The following is a 20426-nucleotide window of genomic DNA, read 5'->3' as shown; positions in this document are numbered from 1 at the left end:
AAAAAAATGAATGCCCCCACTGCAAATAATAAAGTGCTTTTCCAAAAGAAAGTTAGTGCAGGTTTATTACCTTCACCCACAAACGTGCTTCACATCAACCGTAAAAGTGCTCAAGTGTCTTCCCCACTCCCTCTGTGAGAGACACTCACCAGATGTTAATGACCCCTTATGGTTAATTATCAGGTCAATGATGCTTTAATAGCTCTCCTTCCCCTGTGTATCCTCTATGCTTGATCCAATGGGATACTTCCTCACCACTCTTTACCATCTCCACACTCCAGTTAACAGACCAGAAAGAAGATGGCAATTTTGTAACTCTTGCCTCCCAAGCTTATTCTAACACTTCTCTCCTACATGTAAAAATCATCATTTCTCTTTCGTTCATTGACGGATACAGCTCCTGATCTTCTTAACCATTGGGTTATACTTCCCCCTATGGGAGTATGACACTAGGCAGAAAAAAAGTCTGGCTACGCCTATGGGCAGTCCCAGGGGGCGCGGCCATCTTGGATGGGGGCATCTGAAGCCGCAGTGTAATCTGCTGTGTCCTTCTTCCTGATTCCAGGGAGTGTTCTGGGAGTTCTTCCTGATTCCAGCCCCCTGGGAGTGATGACAAACAGCTCCCAGGATGCAATGCAAAGGCAGAAGTGATGTCGGTGGCCGTGGCCACAGAGGGGGGAGAAGGAGGGAGTACAATCAAAAATGCCCTGAAAATGAGGTAAGGGACCCCCGAAAAAAATTGAAAATGCCCAATTGTTGATCAGCATAGCGAGCACTCCAGGAATCACTAAAGTTGCAAAATAGGCCGGAACTCCACTTTAATAAGGCTGATTAGAGGAAATTAAGGTTTAATAAGGGGTTAAACAGAGGAGCAATTTAATTTAAAAAAAAACGTTATTTGCAGAAGAAGTTCATCCCTTTGATCTGTAAATGAACAGAACGATACAATGTTTCTTTTTCTCTCCCTTTCAGCACTGAGCAATGTTGTTGATGAATGTTTTGACAGCTGTGAGCAGGGATCTGCTCTGCACTTGTTACATTAATCTGGAAATGCTGGATTAAGATCCTATGGGGGAGTTGAATCGAGATTGTGATCTTTTTAATGATTAATCATCCAGACCTGCTTCACAGACTTTCCTTTGGAAAAGCACTTTATTTATTATTTGCACTAAGAGTGGGGACTTTTTTTTTTTTTGTTTTGCAATATCATACTTACTGGAACATTTTGTCCAGTTGTTAGTTTGATTTTGAAGATCGTTATGATTTATCTATCATTTTATTTGCACAGTATAGTGATTGCACAATATTGGTCCTAGCATTGGCTGTATCAGTTTAGTGAATGTAACATTTAGTATAGCGCTGCACAAAGTTTATATGTAATAAAATATATTTATTGAGGTATTCTGATATTTTGAAAAGTCCATGGTATGGAAGGGTTGTATGGTGTGGTTTTATATAGGGTCCCACTTGTCTAGGGGTAAGGCTTGGATTTTGGGGTTAAACCTTAGTGTATTATATGGCAGAAATGTAGATGACAGTATGGCGTCAGTGGTTTAGAAGGTATTTACGATCTAGGTATGAAGCTGTATATTGATTAAGAGAGATGGCCTGATTTAGTAGCACAGGACATCAACTAACACTTTCAGTCATACATGAGTCTTCACTCAGCTTGTCTCTGACTGCATTCAGGATTAGCCTGTTGCTGCTGTTTTTGATGGGTTACTTAGGAACCTGTGGAGCTCTATCTCATTCCATCTCTCTGGATATTCTGCTGAAGCAGCTACTTTGAAATCCAGGCCATGAGGGAATTTCATCTTCACTTCTTTTTGATTTTGGTGTCTGTTGTTTTCTGAAGAGTGTGATCATTTGACATTACACTAGAATAAACATTATTCACGTATTTAGGAATACCAATATCCCGTTCTTAAAATCAATCAAAAGGCAGCGCTAACAGGTATATAAAAATGTATATGATGTGAAATATTATTAAATAAATCCGTGCATAGTGTGATCAAAAAATATAAAATTCATACAAAATAAAGTGCATAATGTGATCAATAAATACAGAATTCATATATATTAAAGTGCATAAATAGAGTGCAATCATAAATTGTCCATAGTGCAACCATATGCAGTAGTGCAAAAATAACCAAATTAAAGTGCAGTCCAAAATGGTTCCCTTGAATGGAAAAGTGCTCGAAGTGATCCACATAAGTGCCCAGGTGCTCTCAGGAAGGAAACCCCCTATGGGGATGCACTCACCAGATCACGGATAAAGACAAGCTTTAAGCTGAGACATTTATCCATGATCTGGTGAGTGCATCCCCATAGGGGGTTTCCTTCCTGAGAGCACCTGGGCACTTATGTGGATAACTTCAAGCACTTTTCTGGGGTTCTGTATATAGAAGAATCAGTACCTCCTTCTTGCTGCTGGTGATCCCTCTATATAAAGATCTACATAGAAGAATCACAACCACCTTACTGCTGGGGATCCCTCTATATAAAGATATAGGAAACTTAGGACCTCCTTCTTGCTACTGGGAATCCCTCCATATAAAGTTATAGAAGAACCAGGACCTCCTTCTTGCTACTGGGAATCCCTCTATATAAAGTTATAGAAGAACCAGGACCTCCTTCTTGCTACTGGGAATCCCTCTATATAAAGTTATAGAAGAACCAGGACCTCCTTCTTGCTACTGGGAATCCCTCTATATAAAGTTATAGAAGAACCAGGACCTCCTTCTTGCTTCTGGGAATCCCTCCATATAAAGTTATAGAAGAACCAGGACCTCCTTCTTGCTACTGGGAATCCCTCCATATAAAGCTATAGAAGAACCAGGACCTCCTTCTTGCTTCTGGGAAACCCTCTATATAAAGTTATAGAAGAACCAGGACCTCCTTCTTGCTTCTGGGAATCCCTCTATATAAAGTTATAGAAGAACCAGGACCTCCTTCTTGCTACTGGGAATCCCTCTATATAAAGTTATAGAAGAACCAGGACCTCCTTGCTACTGGGAATCCCTCTATATAAAGTTATAGAAGAACCAGGACCTCCTTCTTGCTTCTGGGAATCCCTCTATATAAAGTTATAGAAGAACCAGGACCTCCTTCTTGCTTCTGGGAATCCCTCTATATAAAGTTATAGAAGAACCAGGACCTCCTTCTTGCTACTGGGAATCCCTCCATATAAAGTTATAGAAGAACCAGGACCTCCTTCTTGCTACTGGGAATCCCTCCATATAAAGTTATAGAAGAACCAGGACCTCCTTCTTGCTACTGGGAATCCCTCTATATAAAGTTATAGAAGAACCAGGATCTCCTTCTTGCTACTGGGAATCCCTCTATATAAAGTTATAGAAGAACCAGGACCCCCTTCTTGCTACTGGGAATCCCTCCATATAAAGTTATAGAAGAACCAGGACCTCCTTCTTGCTACTGGGAATCCCTCTATATAAAGTTATAGAAGAACCAGGACCTCCTTCTTGCTACTGGGAATCCCTCTATATAAAGTTCTAGAAGAACCAGGACCTCCTTCTTGCTACTGGGAATCCCTCCATATAAAGTTATAGAAGAACCAGGACCTCCTTCTTGCTACTGGGAATCCCTCCATATAAAGTTATAAAAGAACCAGGACCTCCTTCTTGCTACTGGGAATCCCTCTATATAAAGTTATAGAAGAACCAGGACCTCCTTCTTGCTACTGGGAATCCCTCTATATAAAGTTATAGAAGAACCAAGACCTCCTTCTTGCTACTGGGAATCCCTCTATATAAAGTTATAGAAGAACCAGGATCTCCTTCTTGCTACTGGGAATCCCTCCATATAAAGTTATAGAAGAACCAGGACCTCCTTCTTGCTACTGGGAATCCGTCTATATAAAGTTATAGAAGAACCAGGACCTCCTTCTTGCTACTGGGAATCCCTCTATATAAAGTTATAGAAGAATTAAGACCTCCTCCTTCCTGTTGGTTATCCTTCTAGTAATAACTAAAGATCTATATAGGAGAATTGGGACCTCCTTCCTCCTGCTGGTGACTTTTCTAGTAATAACTAAGAATTCATATAGATTCATAAAGACCTCTATATAAAGATCTTTTATAGGGAAATCAGGACTTCTTCTCTCCTGCTGGTGATTGCTCTAGTGGTGCACTACAGAATTCTATTTACTTTTCTCACTGCAGAGCCACACGGTTTTACTTTTTTTTTTTGTTATATGAAATAAACACCCAAAATCATTTGTTTTTCTGTTCTGGCCAACCCCGTTGCCCCAATATTAATAGGTGGATGCAATTATTTACATTTGCTGATTTTTTTTTTTTTTTTATATTTAAGAATAACACAGAAATTTGGTTATTATACAGCCTTGGTCCTGATGGAAGGGGCTTCCTGTGTGTTTGCTTCTAAAAGAATATTTGACCTTCATGCCTTGATTGGCCCTTCCAGTGTAATGTGCCGGTCCTACCAGAGACATATGTTCAGCACGATGAGGCACCCGACGGGGCTTGAGTAGGGATTGAATGTGGGGGAAGGGGTTATGTTTGGAGTCATAGTGTTTAAGCAGTGGAGAGGAGTGGTCGATCTGTGAGTATTTGAGGGGCTGGTGGCAGAAATCGGGGAAAGATTAGAGTCTGGGCTTAGGACTGCAGTTCACAGTTTGAAGCGTAGGTATGAGATTAATGCTTTGACCACAATAATCTGAAGTTTGCACTGTGTGTTTTGTAGGTATTTGCGTCAGTTTATAAAGGAGACATGGGACCGTACTACTGTATAGCCAGAAATTCTGCCGGGTCTGCTCGTTGTGATTCTCAGCTCATGGAAGTGTGTAAGTTGTACATGTCACAGCTGTAATTACATTTTTGTTTTAACTGAACTGATCTTCATCCCATAGTATTTACACCAAAGAAAAAAACAGTAAATTAATATATCTTATATGTACAGTACAGGACATAGGACAGCAAGTCATAACCCCTGGGGTTATATGCCACTACCTTAATGTGATTGGCAAAAACTGTACTGAGGATGCCCCCATTGTACCCTCTAAACCATTCTTTAACTACTTCAACTGACACTTCTTTTAGGATCCAACTGCTTATTGACCCAGGGTTCACTAACTGTTTACGGATCGGTTACCCCTTGATGTACATCTTGGGAACTGTAATTGGACCCTGCAACTGGGGGGCCAGCTTGTAATGTTTGCTTCAGACACTGGATCCTGCGTTTGGTGCTCACCTTGTCACGTGATGCAATGAGTGCAGTTTGCCACCTGGTGCTATTACAGGTTCAGGGCCATGGTCCATTCTTCTTGAACCCAAACCCTAAAGACCCTTTTCAAGGGTGTGCCCATTGTGAGGGGTAAAGTTTGGTTTCCACTAGGAGCTTGCAGTGTATATATAAAGTAAGACAGGGTTTCCCTGACTTTGTGTCCAAGTCCTGTTTTTACAGGTAGGGTGTTATTTACTTAATGTGTTATCCCCCTCTGTAAATGTCTCTACTACTTTGGCAGTAGGCAATGAGATTATGATGCTTTGCTTTTAAAACATTGGCAGGTTTTCCCACACAGCGTTAAAGCTTAGGTGTTGACTTAGTTGCACTATGCCTTCTGGCTGATGCTTATCTCCCGGCTGCCTGGTGTTCCAGAGACACAGCAACAGGACATTGATCAGTGCCTTGAGTTATCTCGACTCGTTTTCAGGACGGGCTTGTTCTTCATCCATTTCATGAATAACCCACCGAGGATCCCCTAACAAAGAAATGGCGGAGACAAGGTACAGAGGTGCTTAGAACAAAGGGCCTAGTAGCACTCATGCTACAGGTGGCCTGAAATGCTCAGGGAATGAGCTGTTCCCCTGCAGCAGTGCATTGCTCTCTACTGACACTACTCTCTTCCTCTAATTCTAGCTCCTCCTCTGGCACGAAAAAGACGGCCTATCTGAGGAGAGCAGATTTCACTACACCTATGTCTGATATCGTTGTAAAACTCTCAACCCTTCAAAAACCTTCGGTCTCCAGGGCACAAGAGCCCTTTTCCTTTGCACAAGCAAATTGCTTGACTAAATCCTGAAAAAGGATTCCTTCCTCCAAAGTTCGTTGCTGAGTACTGTACTCCTTTTAAGGATCCTGTTGGTGGATGCTTTGAAACCCTATTTGAAGACAACCTTTGTTCTGGCTGGTACTGCCAACTGGCCAACCTTTTTTCTGGCTGGTACTGCCAACTGGCCAACCTTTGTTCTGGCTGGTCCTGCCAACTGGCCAGCCTTTGTTCTGGCTGGTCCTGCCAACTGGCCAACCTTTGTTCTGGCTGGTCCTGCCAACTGGCCAACCTTTGTTCTGGCTGGTCCTGCCAACTGGCCAACCTTTGTTCTGGCTGGTCCTGCCAACTGGCCAACCTTTGTTCTGGCTGGTCCTGCCAACTGGCCAACCTTTGTTCTGGCTGGTCCTGCCAACTGGCCAGCCTTTGTTCTTGCTGGTACTGCCAACTGGCCAACCTTTGTTCTGGCTGGTCCTGCCAACTGGCCAACCTTTGTTCTGGCTGGTCCTGCCAACTGGCCATTGCGTTGATTTGTCAGACAGTTGCTAACTGGACTGGACAATTGAATAGAGAACATGATCCTGAGGACCCTGTTCTGCTGAAACAATTGCAGCTCATGGCCTTGGTGCTGCTATTTTGTGTTGATGCTCTAGAGCAGCCTTTTTTAAACTTTTTAGCATGGAGGAACCCTTGAAATAATTTTCAAGCCTCAGGGAGCCACTGTTAATAATTATCTACAGTTCACAGTACATTAGTGTAATGGTCATTGGTAAAAACGCTCCCTATTTTTGTAGTCGTTAGGAAAAATATCTTCCTTACGGCTAACAAAAAAGATCATTGCTGTCAGTGGTTAAGGCCCGTACACACGTACCGATTGTCGGCCGTAAATATTCTGCCAACGTCCGATCGGCCGATTGTCGGCTTGTTAGTATGATGCTTCCGACAACCGACTGCGACTTTTCGGCCGAACAAAATCTAGTCTGCATGCTATAAAATTTTTGTAGGCTAACACCAGAACGGCCGATTGTTCGTCAGTCAGTACAGATTTCGGCCGACAAAAGCTAGATGAGCAAGACTGGGCATGCTCAGAGAAGAAAAAACACACGGAAAGTTAACCATCACATGACATCACTTCTGAAGTTGGTTGTTGTTGGTCGACAAAATTCGTGTGCAGTCTTGAGCACTTTTCAACCAACAGGACAGCACTGGACAAAAGACGGCCGATCGTTCGGCCGACAATCGGTGCGTGTGTACGGGGCTTTACTCAGCTGGGACAGAAGTTGCTCATTGCTCAAGCAACCTCTTGAGGAACCTAAGGGTTCCATGGATCCCTGGCTGAGAAAGGCTGCTCTAGATAGAGAATGTCATTTGGCAGGTCTCTAGGATGTCACTGCTGTCTACGTATGCACAAATTCTGTAAATAAAACCTGTTTGCAAAAGGCCTTCGTGTCTGACTTTTGATGGTGAATGCCCGTTTGGTGAATTCCTTAATTTATTTTTTTAAAGGAGTTACTAGAGGGAAAATTTACCCCACAAATAACTACCTAGGGCCACTGCTACTATGGCTACTGCCTCTTCTAACCAAATAAGGTCCTTTTGACTTCACTCAGGTATCCTTCAAGTCAGAGGCGAGTCCATCCTTTCATTGGAAGCCTAAAGCCCTCCTTGTTCTCCAGACCCAAACTGTCATTTCCAGGGACTACAATATAGAATTTCTATCCCTTCCCCCCCCCCCCCTTTCTCGAGGTAGGGTCTTGTTTAGTTGTTTAATTAGTTGTTAAGTAATCTGAGCTTTATCTTAATTTTCAGATGATCTGAACATCGCTGGCATTGTTGGAGGTATCCTAGTGGTGGTGGTGGTGCTGGTTTTGATCACTGTTGGCATGTGTTGTGCCTACCGTAAAGGTTACTTTACCAGCAGCACTAGAAGCAGCGGGCAAAGGTGAGTTACCAGCTGTCTGAATCTTGTCACATTCCTGTCTGCTGTTCTTCTGCCAGTCATCAGACACAGGGAGGACAAAAGGCCCTTTATGTCTCATCTGTCAGCAGAAGAGCAATGCTAACTTTTTAAAAGCAGTATCTCTAGTCTGTGTCCTACTGCCTCAGTCAGGGCACTCAGTGAAATTACATGTGAGATCTAATTGTAGCAATTTACAGTATTTGAATACAAATTTCTGAATAAACTTTGATAACTATTTACTATACTGAATCTCCCTGTTTTTTTGTTTCTGTTAACAATTTAGGTGAATCTTTTAACCACTTTACCACCGGAGGATTTTACTGTCTTACGTCTGGGCCACTTTTTGGGATTCGGCACTGTGCGAATTTAACTGACAATTGCGTGGCCGTGCAACGCCGTACGCAAACTAAATTTACGTCCTTTTTTTCCCACACACAGAGCTTTCTTTTGGTGGTATTTGATCACCTGTGCGATTTTTACTTTTTGCGCTATAAACAAAAAAAGAGTGACAATTTTGACAAAATAACAATATTTTTCACATTTTTTTATATGAAATTCCCCCCCAAAAAATGTAAAAATCTAAATTTTTTATCATTTTAGGCCAATTTGTTTTCTGCTACATATTTTTGGTAAAAAAAATTGCAATAAGCGTATTTTGATTGGTTTGCGCAAAAGTTATTGCGTTTACTAAGGGAAAGATTTCTGTCATTTTTGGTGTTTTTGTTTTTTAACGAGTAATGGCGGCGATCTGCGATTTTTTTTTTTTTATTTTTTTTTTTTGCGGGACTGCGACATTGCGGCGGACAGATCGGACCTTTTACTGACATTTTTGAAACTTTTGGGGGTACCAGTGACATTACTACAGTAATCAGTGCTATAAATATGCACTGTTACTGTAAAAATGACACTGGCAGGGAAGGGGTTAACTTTATTGGTGATCAAGGGGTTAATGTATGCCTGGTGTTTACTGACGTGTGTGGGGGGAGGGGACTATGTGACACAAGGACAGATCGCAGGTTCAGCTATGCTGAACCCTGCAATCTGACCCTGCCTGTCACTTAGAAGATCCGCCCGCTTTGTTTACACAAGCGGGCGGATCTCCACACTCGATTCCCCGGCGATCGGGGAAGAGCAGCGGCGCCGCCGAGAGAGGGGAATGTCTGGTGACGTAGGTCTATGTCGCCAGACGTTGTCGGGCCACTTTGCCGCAGTAGAGCTCTAGTGAGCAGCGGCAAAGTGGTTAAAATTATTTAGATGTGTGTACTGGCTTTTGTTATTGACTCAGTGGTGCTTATTCCATTTCCACTGTTCAAATGTCACATTTCCCAATCAGTAGACAGATTTCCTATTACCCATCATGCTCCTGACCAATTGGACTCGGCAGTTATACTGTATACGGCTGAAATTGATCCCTGCACAGAGATCCTTCTGGCTGTTATCAGTGAAACTCCCACAGCTTTGCCATTTTACTTCATGGAGTGATTAGGGTGCTGTAGTCACTGTATGAGGTAGATTTACTAAAGGCAAATAGACTATGCACTTTTCTTAGTGAATGAGGGGGAAGCTCTGCTGACTACTATCATCCAATCACGTGCAAGCAAAAATGTTTTTTTTTTTGTTTTTCATTGCATGTGATTGGGTATTCTTTGCAGAGTGAAGCTACACCTCATTTACTAAGCTGTGGAGCAACTGCACTTGCAAAGTGCACACCCTGTTTGCCTTTATTACAGTGAGGGAAAAATGTATTTGATCCCCTGCTGATTTTGTAGGTTTGCCCACTGACAAAGAAATGATCAGTCTATAATTTTAATGGTTGGTTTATTTTAACAGTGAGGGACAGAATAACAACAAAAAATTCCAGAAAAACGCATTTCAAAAAAAGTTCTAAATTGATTTGCATTTTAATGAGTGATATAAGTATTTGACCCCTTTCCAAAACATAACTTAGTACTTGGTGGAAAAACCCTTGTTGGCAATCACAGAGGTCAGAGTTTCTTGTAGTTGGCCAACACGTTTGCACACATCTCAGAAGAGATTTTGTTCCACTCCTCTTTGCAGATCTTCTCCAAGTCATTAGGGTTTTGAGGCTGATGTTTAGTAACTCAAACCTTCAGCTCCCTCCACATATTTTTCTATGGGATTAGGGTCTGGGAACTGGCTAGGCCACTCCATGACCTTTAATGTGCTTCTTTTTGAGCCACTCCTTTGTTGCCTTGGCCGCGTGTTTTGGGTCATTGTCATGCTGGAATACCCATCCACAACCCATTTCAATGCCCTGGCTGAGGGAAGGAGGTTCTCACCCAAGAGTTGAAGGTACATGGCCCTGTCCATCATCCGTTTGATGCGGTGAAGTTGTCCTGTCCCCTTAGCAGAAACCCCCCCCCAAAGCACAATGTTTCCACCTCCATGTTTGACGGTTTGGATGATGTTCTTGGGGTCAAAGGCAGCATTCCTCCAAACACGGCAAGTTGAGTCGATGCCAACAAGCTCGATTTTGGTCTTGTTTGACCACAGCACCTTCACCCAGTTCTCCACTGAATCATTCAGATGTTCATTAGCAAACTTCAGACAGGCCTGTACATGTGTTTTCCTGAGCAGGGGGACTTTGCGGGCACTGCAGGATTTTAGTCCTTCGCAGCGTAATGTGTTACCCATTTTTTTTTGGTGACTATGGTCCCAGCTGCCTTGAGATCATTGTCCAGATTCTCCCGTATAGTTCTGGGCTGATTCCTCTCTGTTCTCATGATCATTGAAACTACACAAGGTGAGATCTTACATGTAACCCCAGACCAAAGGAGACTGACAGTTATTTTGTATTTCTTCCATTTGCGAATAATCGCACCAACTGTTGTCACCCTCTCACCAAGCTGCTTGGCGATGGTTTTGTAGTCCATTCCAGCCTTGTGTAGGTCTACAGTCTTGTCCCTGACATCCTTGGACAGCTCTTTGGTCTTGGCCATGGTGGAGAGATTGGAATCTGATTGATTGCATCTGTGGACATGTGTCTTTTATACAGGTAACAAGCTGAGATTAGGAGCACTCCCTTTAAGAGAGTGCTCCTATTCTCATCTCGTTACCTGTATAGAAGACACCTGAGAGCCAGAAATGTTGTTGCTGATTGAAAAGGGATCCAAAACGTATTTCCCTTATTAAAATGCAAAATCAATTAAATTTTTTTTAAATGCGTTTTTCTGGATATTTTTTTGTTATTTTGTCTCTCACTGTTAAAATAAACCCACCATTAAAATTATAGAATTAAATATAAATTAAAAATCCAGTTTATTTGCCACATTGTGAAAAGTCACCCATATACTTGGAAAGTATTGCACTGGCTGTAGGGTTTTCTAGAAGATCTGTGTTGGGAGAATGTGACTTCTTAAGTTTCTTATGTAAATATACAATGATGGTTTTGTTCTGCCAGTATGCTTTAGCTATAAGAGTTATAACCATTTCTGCTCACTGTTGTGATGAAACTTGCTGTCTCTCTGACATTCTCCTTTTTCTACAGCTACAAGAATTCTGCTAAGCCAGACGCTATGAACTATTTGCGGTCAAACGATGAGGTGAGAATGTGGCGGGATCTATTCTGGTTCCTTGACATGTTGGCCTTCATTCCTAAGCTCATGTAATGTTAATTTGCTAATGTATTATATGTAACATATGTGGCTTGCTGACCAGGATAAGCATATTGGGATTCAGTGTGCATTCTAATGCAGAAGACTGCGGTGTGAGACTAGGCAGGCCATCATTTCAGCACCAGCTGTTCATATAATACATCGCCGACTGTGAAGCTGAAGCTTGGTAGTAGTAAATGGAAGACAGGGCATCTAGAAAGGTATAGAAGAGTATAGCTGCAGAGCCTTCGGGATAGAAATCTGGGAGTTTCCATTGGTGATTTTTTTTTTTTTTCCTAGTACATGTTCTGGGGTTGTCATCATCACCTTTTGGTTTACTACTTAGCAGATCAAATTAAAAAAGCAAGCATGAGACTACAAAAAACTTAGACCTCCTTGTCCTGCATGCTTGTTTCAGGGCAGTGAATCACTGTTAAAGCAAGGATGATGACCGTTCCAGAGCAGTACCCACATTTCTGTTCTTGTTGGTCCCCTTAGCCCCCATTCACACTAGCGCGACTTGTCAGGCGACTTGGTCGCCTGACAAGTCGCGGTCGGTCGCTCGCCATTGATTAGCACAGGACCCGTTCTAATAGGAGCGACACAAGTCGCTCCGACTTAGAAAAAGGGTCCTGTACTACTTTGGGGCGACCTAGAGGCGACTTGCATTGACTTCAATGATATGAAGTCTGTGCAAGTTGCGCCGAGGTCGCCCCACCAAGTCGTGTCGCCCCTGTCTGAACGGGGTCTAAAAGTCTCCACTCCACACACCCTCCTTCTCTTTCTGTTTACATGTTTTCTCCTTCTCTCCATTCTTCTTTTCTAGGTGTCGTTTCTTCTGTATGTATTGATTTTTATAAGTCTTCTTCTCATCCCTTATTTCTAGATCTCCTCTCCTGGTCTTTATTCCTCAGGTCTTTATTCCTAATTCACCCAGCTTAACGAAAAAAAAAAAAAAAACTGTTTTACTTGATCTTCCCTCCTTTTCTCCTCCTCAGGCTTTTACATCCCAAAAAAACGTGGCATTACATATGCGCTCGGATGGGCTCTAGCACAGTCTTTCACAACATGTGCCCTGTCCTGACTCACTCCCTCTCAGATCAATGCGGTTCACTACATCTTTTTATGTTTTAACTTATCCATAGCGGGACTTGCAGCTCTGCTTCTCTCTGCTCTGTTCAGTTGGAAGCCCATAGCTTTTATTGGTTGCACCCTTGCTGTTTTGGATTTGTGTACTGTGTGAGGAAGGATCACACTGCAGTGTGCCAGCCACAAGCTCCCAGCTTCTCACTTTATGCCTCCTCTGGTCTCTGAATAGTCTTCGATCTCAATCTCCTAGGTGCCTGTGCTGCAGTGTCATTTTCCCCCTCATCTGTAGCATCACTTATGGCACTTTTCCACTGCAAGTACCGGCTCGGCTCTACTCGGCCCTGCTTGGCCCGGTTTGCTTTTCCACTGCTGGTACCGCATGGTACGGTGTTGGTACGGTACGGTATGGTTTGCTTTTCCACTAAAGTAGTACTAAAGTTAAGTGGGTGGGATAACAACGGGGTGGTGGGATTCTCTGACCAATCAGTGGCTAGTAGTGACTGCATGCAAAGAATTGTGGGATATGATACCGGGTATGGTACCTCTTGGAACCACAATCGAGTAGGTACTGTTTTTGAGAGCCGTACCGTTCGGTTCCATGCAGTGGAAAAGCGCCGCCGTATCGTACCGTACCGAACCGTTCCTACACCATACCATGCGGTACCAGCAGTGGAAAAGCACAAAAGCGAGCCGAACCGCTAAGTTCCATGCAGTGGAAAAGCGCCATTACCTGCTTTTCTACTTTTTTCTCCACTGAACCCACTTTTCTCCACTGGCCCAGCTCTTAGCTCTTCCTCCTCAGCCACTTTCGCTCTTTCTTTCTTTCTTACACCACCATAAATAAGTCACTGAAACTATATTCCCAGACACCACAGCCATATTCAACCAGAGCCATATTCCATTTGACCACAAGATTGTGGGACCAATGCAGCATCATCACAGAATCATGTTGGACATATTTACCCAAAGTGCCACATGCACATGTAGAGTTCTTGATCCAGAAATATGTCTAGCTATGCTTTATAAACTACTGCTGCCTGCTAGAGATGAGCTTGGGCTGTCATCTCCAACCCAAACTCTGATCTACATGGGTAGTACATGAGCTGTGGGGCGTGGAATGACCCATTTTGCAGCTCGTTGGAGTACAAAAACACAGGAGTTCGCAGTTCCAGTTAGAGATGAGTTTGGAGGATGCCCAAGCTCATCTCTGTTGCCAACAACCCCCAGTGAATTTAAGGGGTACGCAGCAGGGTGGTCTGGAGTGAAGTCAAAACTCGTGATCTGTTGCTCTTTGTCAGCATCTCAGAAAGTGCTAAAACCTATAGATCACCATGACAGCCAAGCAGCTAGTATTTTCATAAGGAAAGAAGAGAAATTGCAACCTATATATAGTTATTTCTTGAAGTAAGAGAAGCAGTGTCAACCACTGGCCTTGTGGCATCTCTACATAAAAGCATCTACAAGTAGTAGAAATAGATTGCATGTCGCCATGTAAAAAAATGTCCTTATCTGACTTTATTGTGGTGTAACACTACGGCTATAGAGGGCAGTGATACTGTTTAGCCCCAAAGCATTGAACATTGCTTATACCGGTGACTTTACAAAGTCAGATTAAGGAAGGCTTCAGTGTGCTAGCAATATGTAGTCAATTGATCAAGGTTAATGATACTATCTATGTGATCACTACAGCCCCTCATTGCTGAACCTAGGTCAGTAGTACTGGTTGATGTAGAGCTAAAAAAAACTTTTATGTACATGCAATGACAGACACCGACACAAATGATGACTTGCAGGAACTGACAGCTGTCTGTCCCCCATACCCCATTGATGAACAGCTGTACTTGCTTGGAGTCTAGTATTTAAATCCCATGAAATTCTAAACTTTAAATGTTACTTGTTTTATTTTAGAAGGATGTATTAATAGGATATGGTGTGCAAATCTGTTTGCACTATCTTTACTATTATATCGCACAGTCAAATATATGGCATTATCAGCTGCACAGTCCAAAGGCGCTAATATACACAGGATAGCTTTGTGTGCATGCTTACATACTGTGGTTGCTCTACTAATCTTAGGATGACCCTATTGATTGGCTGTGGGAATAAGGCCTTTCTGTTGTTACTTTAAAGCCCAACTCCAGCAAAAAATATTTTTCCCATGCTGTGGGGCTGTACCCTCACTGCACAGGTGGTTTTATTCTAGGGGAGAGGAGAGCACCTAATTTTCCGATCTTCCCCACACGAGACCAGTCTGGCACCCCCACGTTTCAGTGGACTGTTCCTGACATCAAAAAATACTGGATGAACCCCCTGCACACTGTTTTACCCTTTCAAGCAAACGTTGCAATAAAAAATAGGGATATTTAATTCACACACATATTGCAGTACATGTTTACGGTGGCCAACTGTGTCAAAGTAATCCCTCTTTAGCCAGTCCTACTCTGCTTTGCCACTGCAAATGCTACTGTGGACTAAATGCCAACTTGGGGCAAACATGCACAAAATGGAAGAGAGCTACAATGTTTAGGTATGGCCACTGACCTGCAATACAATAGTAACAAAATATACCTGTACCCTCACTGCATGGGTTAACTGCTAATTTTTTTCTAGGGTACAGCAGAAATATACTTGCCTAATTTTCCGATCCTCCTAGCCCTCCTAGCCCTCCTAGCACAAGACTGGCCTGGCACCCTCATATTCCAGTGGTCTTGAATTATGGGCTGTTCCTGACATCCAAATGCCACATCGCCTTATTACCACTTTATACAGAGTGAGCTCTGAGGTTTGACAGTAGTTTGGAACTTTTTCTGCTGTGTACAATCATAGAGGGCCTGCCAGAGGACGAGTCTGCGCTTGTTCCCTAAACCCAGAAGTAGGCAGCAGTATACGGGTCCGTCGCTTTGCCTACACCAATCACCGTCCACAGTACTTTGCGGGAGGTCAGGAAGTGGTTAAAGGATATGTTCACCTTTCAAAAAAAAAAAAAATTTACATATTTTTGCAGAAAAAAAAATGCGTTTATATTCTCTATCGTTCATTGACAGATGCAGCTCTGCTTAATCATAGACTATAGGGTTATGCTCCTCCCACTAAGGATAGGCATTAGGCGGAAAAAAATGTTTCCACGCCTATAGGGGCTGTCCCAGCAGGCATAACCCCTCAGGCTCTGCTGTACTCAAATAGTTTGTTCTGCCTAGTGGCAGACCTAATAGGATTGGCCACTGGAACCTCTTGGAGACTTGCTCTCAGGGAAGATCTGTTGTCTCAAGGTCTGATTTTCCATCCTGCTTTACAGACGCTGCCTTTTAACAGCATGGCCGTTGAAAGTCAGGTGTTGAGAGGTAGGGGTCTCTCTGAGTCTGTAATTCCCTCTCTTGAAAGATAGGAAGTCAACTTCTTGAAAAATCTATCATCATACATGGAAATCGTACATTTAATGGTGCGAATTATTGAAAGTGCACCGATGCTTGTTTTCTATCGCCAGGGTTTTGGCTTTTCTGCAGAAAGGGGTTGAACAGCGGTTGGCCTCAGGTACGATCAAAGGCCAAGTTTCGGCCTTGGCTATCTATTTTCAACACTCATTAGCCATGCACGCCCTTATCCGGACGTTCATTCAAGGTGTGTGCCATTTGGCGCCTCTGCGGCGATCCCCGTTACCGCCATAGGATCTCAATTGGTGCTGTCTGTTCTTCAAAAGCCTCCTTTTGAGAAAATTCAGGAGATTTCACTGTTTGCTTTGTCTCAGAAGGTTGCCTTCCTGGTGGCAATCACTTCTGCCTGCAAAGTATCTGAACTGGCGGCGTTGTCTTGGCGCTCACCTTATCTGGTGCTTCACAGAGATAAGGTGGTAGTTCGACCTAATCAGTCGTTCCTTCCTAAGGTGGTTTCTGATTTTCATTTAAATTAAGACATTGTACTGCCTTCCATTTATCCTCAACCTCAGCATCTTAAGGAGTATGTCTTACATTCTTTGGATGTGGTCCGGGCTGTCAGGGTTTACTTAGAGACCACTGCATCCTTCAGAAAATCAGACGCTCTTTTTGTCCTTACGGATGGACCTCGTATGGGACTGGCTGCATCTGCTGCAACCATTTCCAGATAGATCAGACAGACAGTGGTACAGGCCTATCCACTGAAGGGTCAGGTTCCTTCTTTTCCAGTGAAGGCGCATTCTACGAGAGCGCTGAGTGCCTCCTGAGCTTTTCGCCATCAGGCATCAGTGTTACAAGTTTGCAAGGCGCCAACTTGGTCGTCTGTGCAAACATTCACTAAATTCTACAAGGTAGACGGGTTGGCATCAGCGGGTGCTTCTTTTGGCCAAAAAGTTTTGCAGGCTGCAGTTTAAGAGAGAACCCCCTTTTTATTTTGTTTCTCTTAGAGGGTTTGTTGTTTCTGGTTGAGCTCTGTTTTACCTGGTTGGCTATGTTGGCCATTGGGGCATTCAGGTTTTTTGTTCCTATCTTGTTCCCAACCCTCATGTTTTTACTGTTTTGGGACACCCCTAAAGTCTATGTTTAAGCAGAGTTGCGTCTGTCCATGAACGATAGAGAAAACTGGATTTTTGTAAGAACTTTCCGTAAAATCCTTTTCTTTGAAGTCAATCGACAGACGCAGCACCCGCCCCTCTACTTTTTGAGTTATGGGATCTTTTTCTGTCAATGCTTGCAACACAACTGTTTGAGTATAGCAGAGCCTGAGGGGTTATGCCTGCTGGGACAGCCCCTATAGGCGTGGACAAGTTTTTTTTTTTTCCCGCCTAGTGCCTATCCCTAGTGGGAAGAGCATAACCCTATAGTCTATGATTAAGCAGAGCTGCGTCTGTCGATGAACTTCAGAGAAAAGGTTTTTATGGTAAGTTCTTACAAAAACCCAGTTATTTTTTTCCTGCAGGAGCATGGAAAGCATTGCACTGTGACCAGGATCAGGGATGCAATGTCAAGCTTCCGCAAGGCTTGTAAATAAACTACAAGAGCTCTCCTCAGCGCCCTCAGTTCATTCATATCTACAGGCCATCGACTGCGGTGGATGAATGTAGTTCATTCATTCACAGGAAACTGTGAATGAATGACGCTGCCGTGTGGGTGGAGCCCCGCACGGCTGCACTGTTTCTAAATTGTGACAGTGGGTGCAGGAAGTAGATCCCCCCCCCCCCCCCTGCCCGCTGTCTCATAGAGGGGCGGATTTGGGGAACTGGCAAGACTACCTCTAGAATTATATTGTGTCGATCCAGCACATTCCGAACTGAAATAACTGACTTTATGATCTTTTCCTAGGGCGATTTCCGACATAAATCTTCTTTTGTCATCTGAGGCATTGCTCCAGTAAGAAGCTTGGCGAAATAAAAACTTGCACTGAATTGGAGAAGACCGCACTTCACTATGAAATATTCAAGTGTTGCCAAAGTCCAAGCAGCCCATCCTCCGCTGGAAGCGTGAACTTCCCGCCATGTGTGGGTGTGTCTGTACCGTTTACAGTATTAGCCAGATCACTGCCAAATATAAAGCGTTTTTAAGTTTCCAGGAATTTACTGAAGCTGTTTGCAGAAAGTTGTCACAAGATGAACTAAAGTCACTTCATCCAAAAAAAAAAAAAAGAAAACGAAAGCACAGATGAATTACTGAACATCAGGAAGGGGCTGACCCCAACCCTCCCAGGCACTGCTGGGGAAAATTGAATAAAATGGGATTTCCTATCCTGGAGAAGCGATATATTATTATTAATGGTTCATCAGCTGGAAGATTTTTTTCCCACAGTCCTAGGGCTACGGGTGCCAGAGCCCTGAACTGAGTCCGGTGAATAGTGACACTTTGCTGCCCTCTGCTGGTTGTGTCAGCAATATATTGTTTGTCATTGGTATGAGTAAGCTGGCTATGGTTTTCTATTTTTCTGTTCTAATAACATTCAGTGTTTGTGGAGAGTATTTTTATACATGTAAATTTGTAATAATAGGAAAAATATTGGGATAGGCCAGATGTATGTGTTAGAATGGGGGAGGGAAAGTGGGATGTACCCGGTGCAGCTGATTTGCACCAAGATAATTATCTGTAGAGTTGGGAGGGAAGTTTAGAAGTGACCAGGACACTGGGAAGTAATGGGCACATAGTAGCATCACTGCAGGTAAATGGCTGCAGCTGCCTTTCCAGCTGTCTCTCACTGTGTATATTATTAAACTAAGAAAAGGGTCATTGTTATTCACAGGCTTTCTAAGCTTTCCATTCTAAAGGTAAAAACTCTATGGCTAAGTTTTATTTGGGATAGGATAGAAAAAGCTGCATATTGATGACTTTTTATAATGTATGACATGGAGCCAAATATGTTATTGGTGGGGGGAAGTGAAGAATAATTTTATAAATATGTTCTTTACATTCTAAGCCGATCACTTTTCATAATGAATGATGTATATAGCAACGTCATCCTGTGCAGTGGTGTTTGTGGGGGGGGGGGGGGGGGATCATGGATGGCCTTTCAGTGCCTGCTTAGGATAGCACAAAAAAAAAAATTGCCTAGCACTGTCTGTCTCCACAGCAATGCACCCCCCACTCTTTCAGAACCTAGTAAGATGATCACAAATACAGAAGTGCACCCCCTTCCCTTCAGAGCCTGGTAAGATGGCCCTATACACAACAGTGTACCCCCTTCTTGTAGAGTCTAAAACTATTGTCACACATACAGCAGTGCATCTCCTGCTTGCAAAGCCTGGTAATATGACCCTACATACAACAGTGTACCCCCTCCCAGAGGAACCTGGTAAGATGGCTATATATATATATATATAATATATTATACAAAATATAACCCCATCGCTGTAGAGTTTTGGAGGATGGTCACAAACACAACAATGCACCCCTTCCTGCAAAGCCTGGTAAGATGGCTGCATACACAGCAATGCACCCCCTCTCTGTGGAGCCTGGTAAGATGACCACATAGATACAGCAGTGAACCTTCACTGTTACATGCTCATATACAGCAATGCACCCCCCTCCCTGCAGAGCCTGGTAAGATGAACACATAAGGAAGAGAGTCCTATGGTGGTAATAAGAGAGAGACGACCTCAGCCTAAGCTCCCGCCGTGTTTCGCTCTGCCCCCGGAGCCTAGTCATGGGGATCACATATACAGGAGTACACCCCCCCCCCCCTCCCTGCAAAGCCTATTAAGGTGACCACATGTACAGCAGTGCTCCACCTGCCTGCAGAGCCTAGTAAGATGAGCACATATACAGCAATGCGCCCCCTCCCTGTAGAGCCTTGGTAAAATCACCACATATACAGAAGTGCACCCCCTTTCTGTAGAGCCTGGTAGGATGAGCACATATACAAGACCGTACCCCCTCCCTGCAGAACCCGGTAGGATGACCACATATACAGGAGTACACCCTCTCCCTGTAGAGCCAAATAAGATGACCGCGTATACAGCAGTGCACCCCTTCCATGTAGAGCCTGGTAAAATTACCATATATACAGGAGCATACCCCCTCCCTATAGAGCCTGGTAGGATGAGCACATATACAGGAGCATACCCCCTCCCTATAGAGCCTGGTAGGATGAGCACATATACAGGAGCATACCCCCTCCCTATAGAGCCTGGTAGGATGAGTACATATACAGGAGCATACCCCCTCCCTATAGAGCCTGGTAGGATGAGTACATATACAGGAGCATACCCCCTCCCTATAGAGCCTGGTAGGATGACCACATATACAGGAGTACACCCCCTCCCTATAGAGCCTGGTAAGAT

General features: G+C 43.5%; 1 protein-coding gene across 1 annotated transcript in view; it reads left to right on the top strand.

Annotated features, from left to right (window-relative positions):
- Positions 1-18288, top strand: part of JAM3 (junctional adhesion molecule 3) — a 94439-nt gene extending 76151 nt beyond the window's left edge. Inside the window, exons 6-9 of the mRNA XM_082273499.1 lie at positions 4723-4822; positions 7838-7970; positions 11497-11551; positions 17965-18288. Coding sequence (XP_082129625.1) covers positions 4723-4822; positions 7838-7970; positions 11497-11551; positions 17965-18000 — 324 coding nt within the window. The 3' untranslated portion in view covers positions 18001-18288. The remainder of the gene's footprint in view (positions 1-4722; positions 4823-7837; positions 7971-11496; positions 11552-17964) is intronic.
- The last annotated feature ends 2138 nt before the right edge of the window (positions 18289-20426 follow it).

This window comes from Pelophylax lessonae (assembly GCF_965119305.1).
Source record: "Pelophylax lessonae genome assembly, chromosome: 12".
NCBI classification, from domain to species: Eukaryota; Metazoa; Chordata; class Amphibia; order Anura; family Ranidae; genus Pelophylax; species Pelophylax lessonae.
The sequence above is the reverse complement of the archived record's forward strand: the minus strand, read 5'-3'. Positions and strand labels throughout refer to the sequence as shown.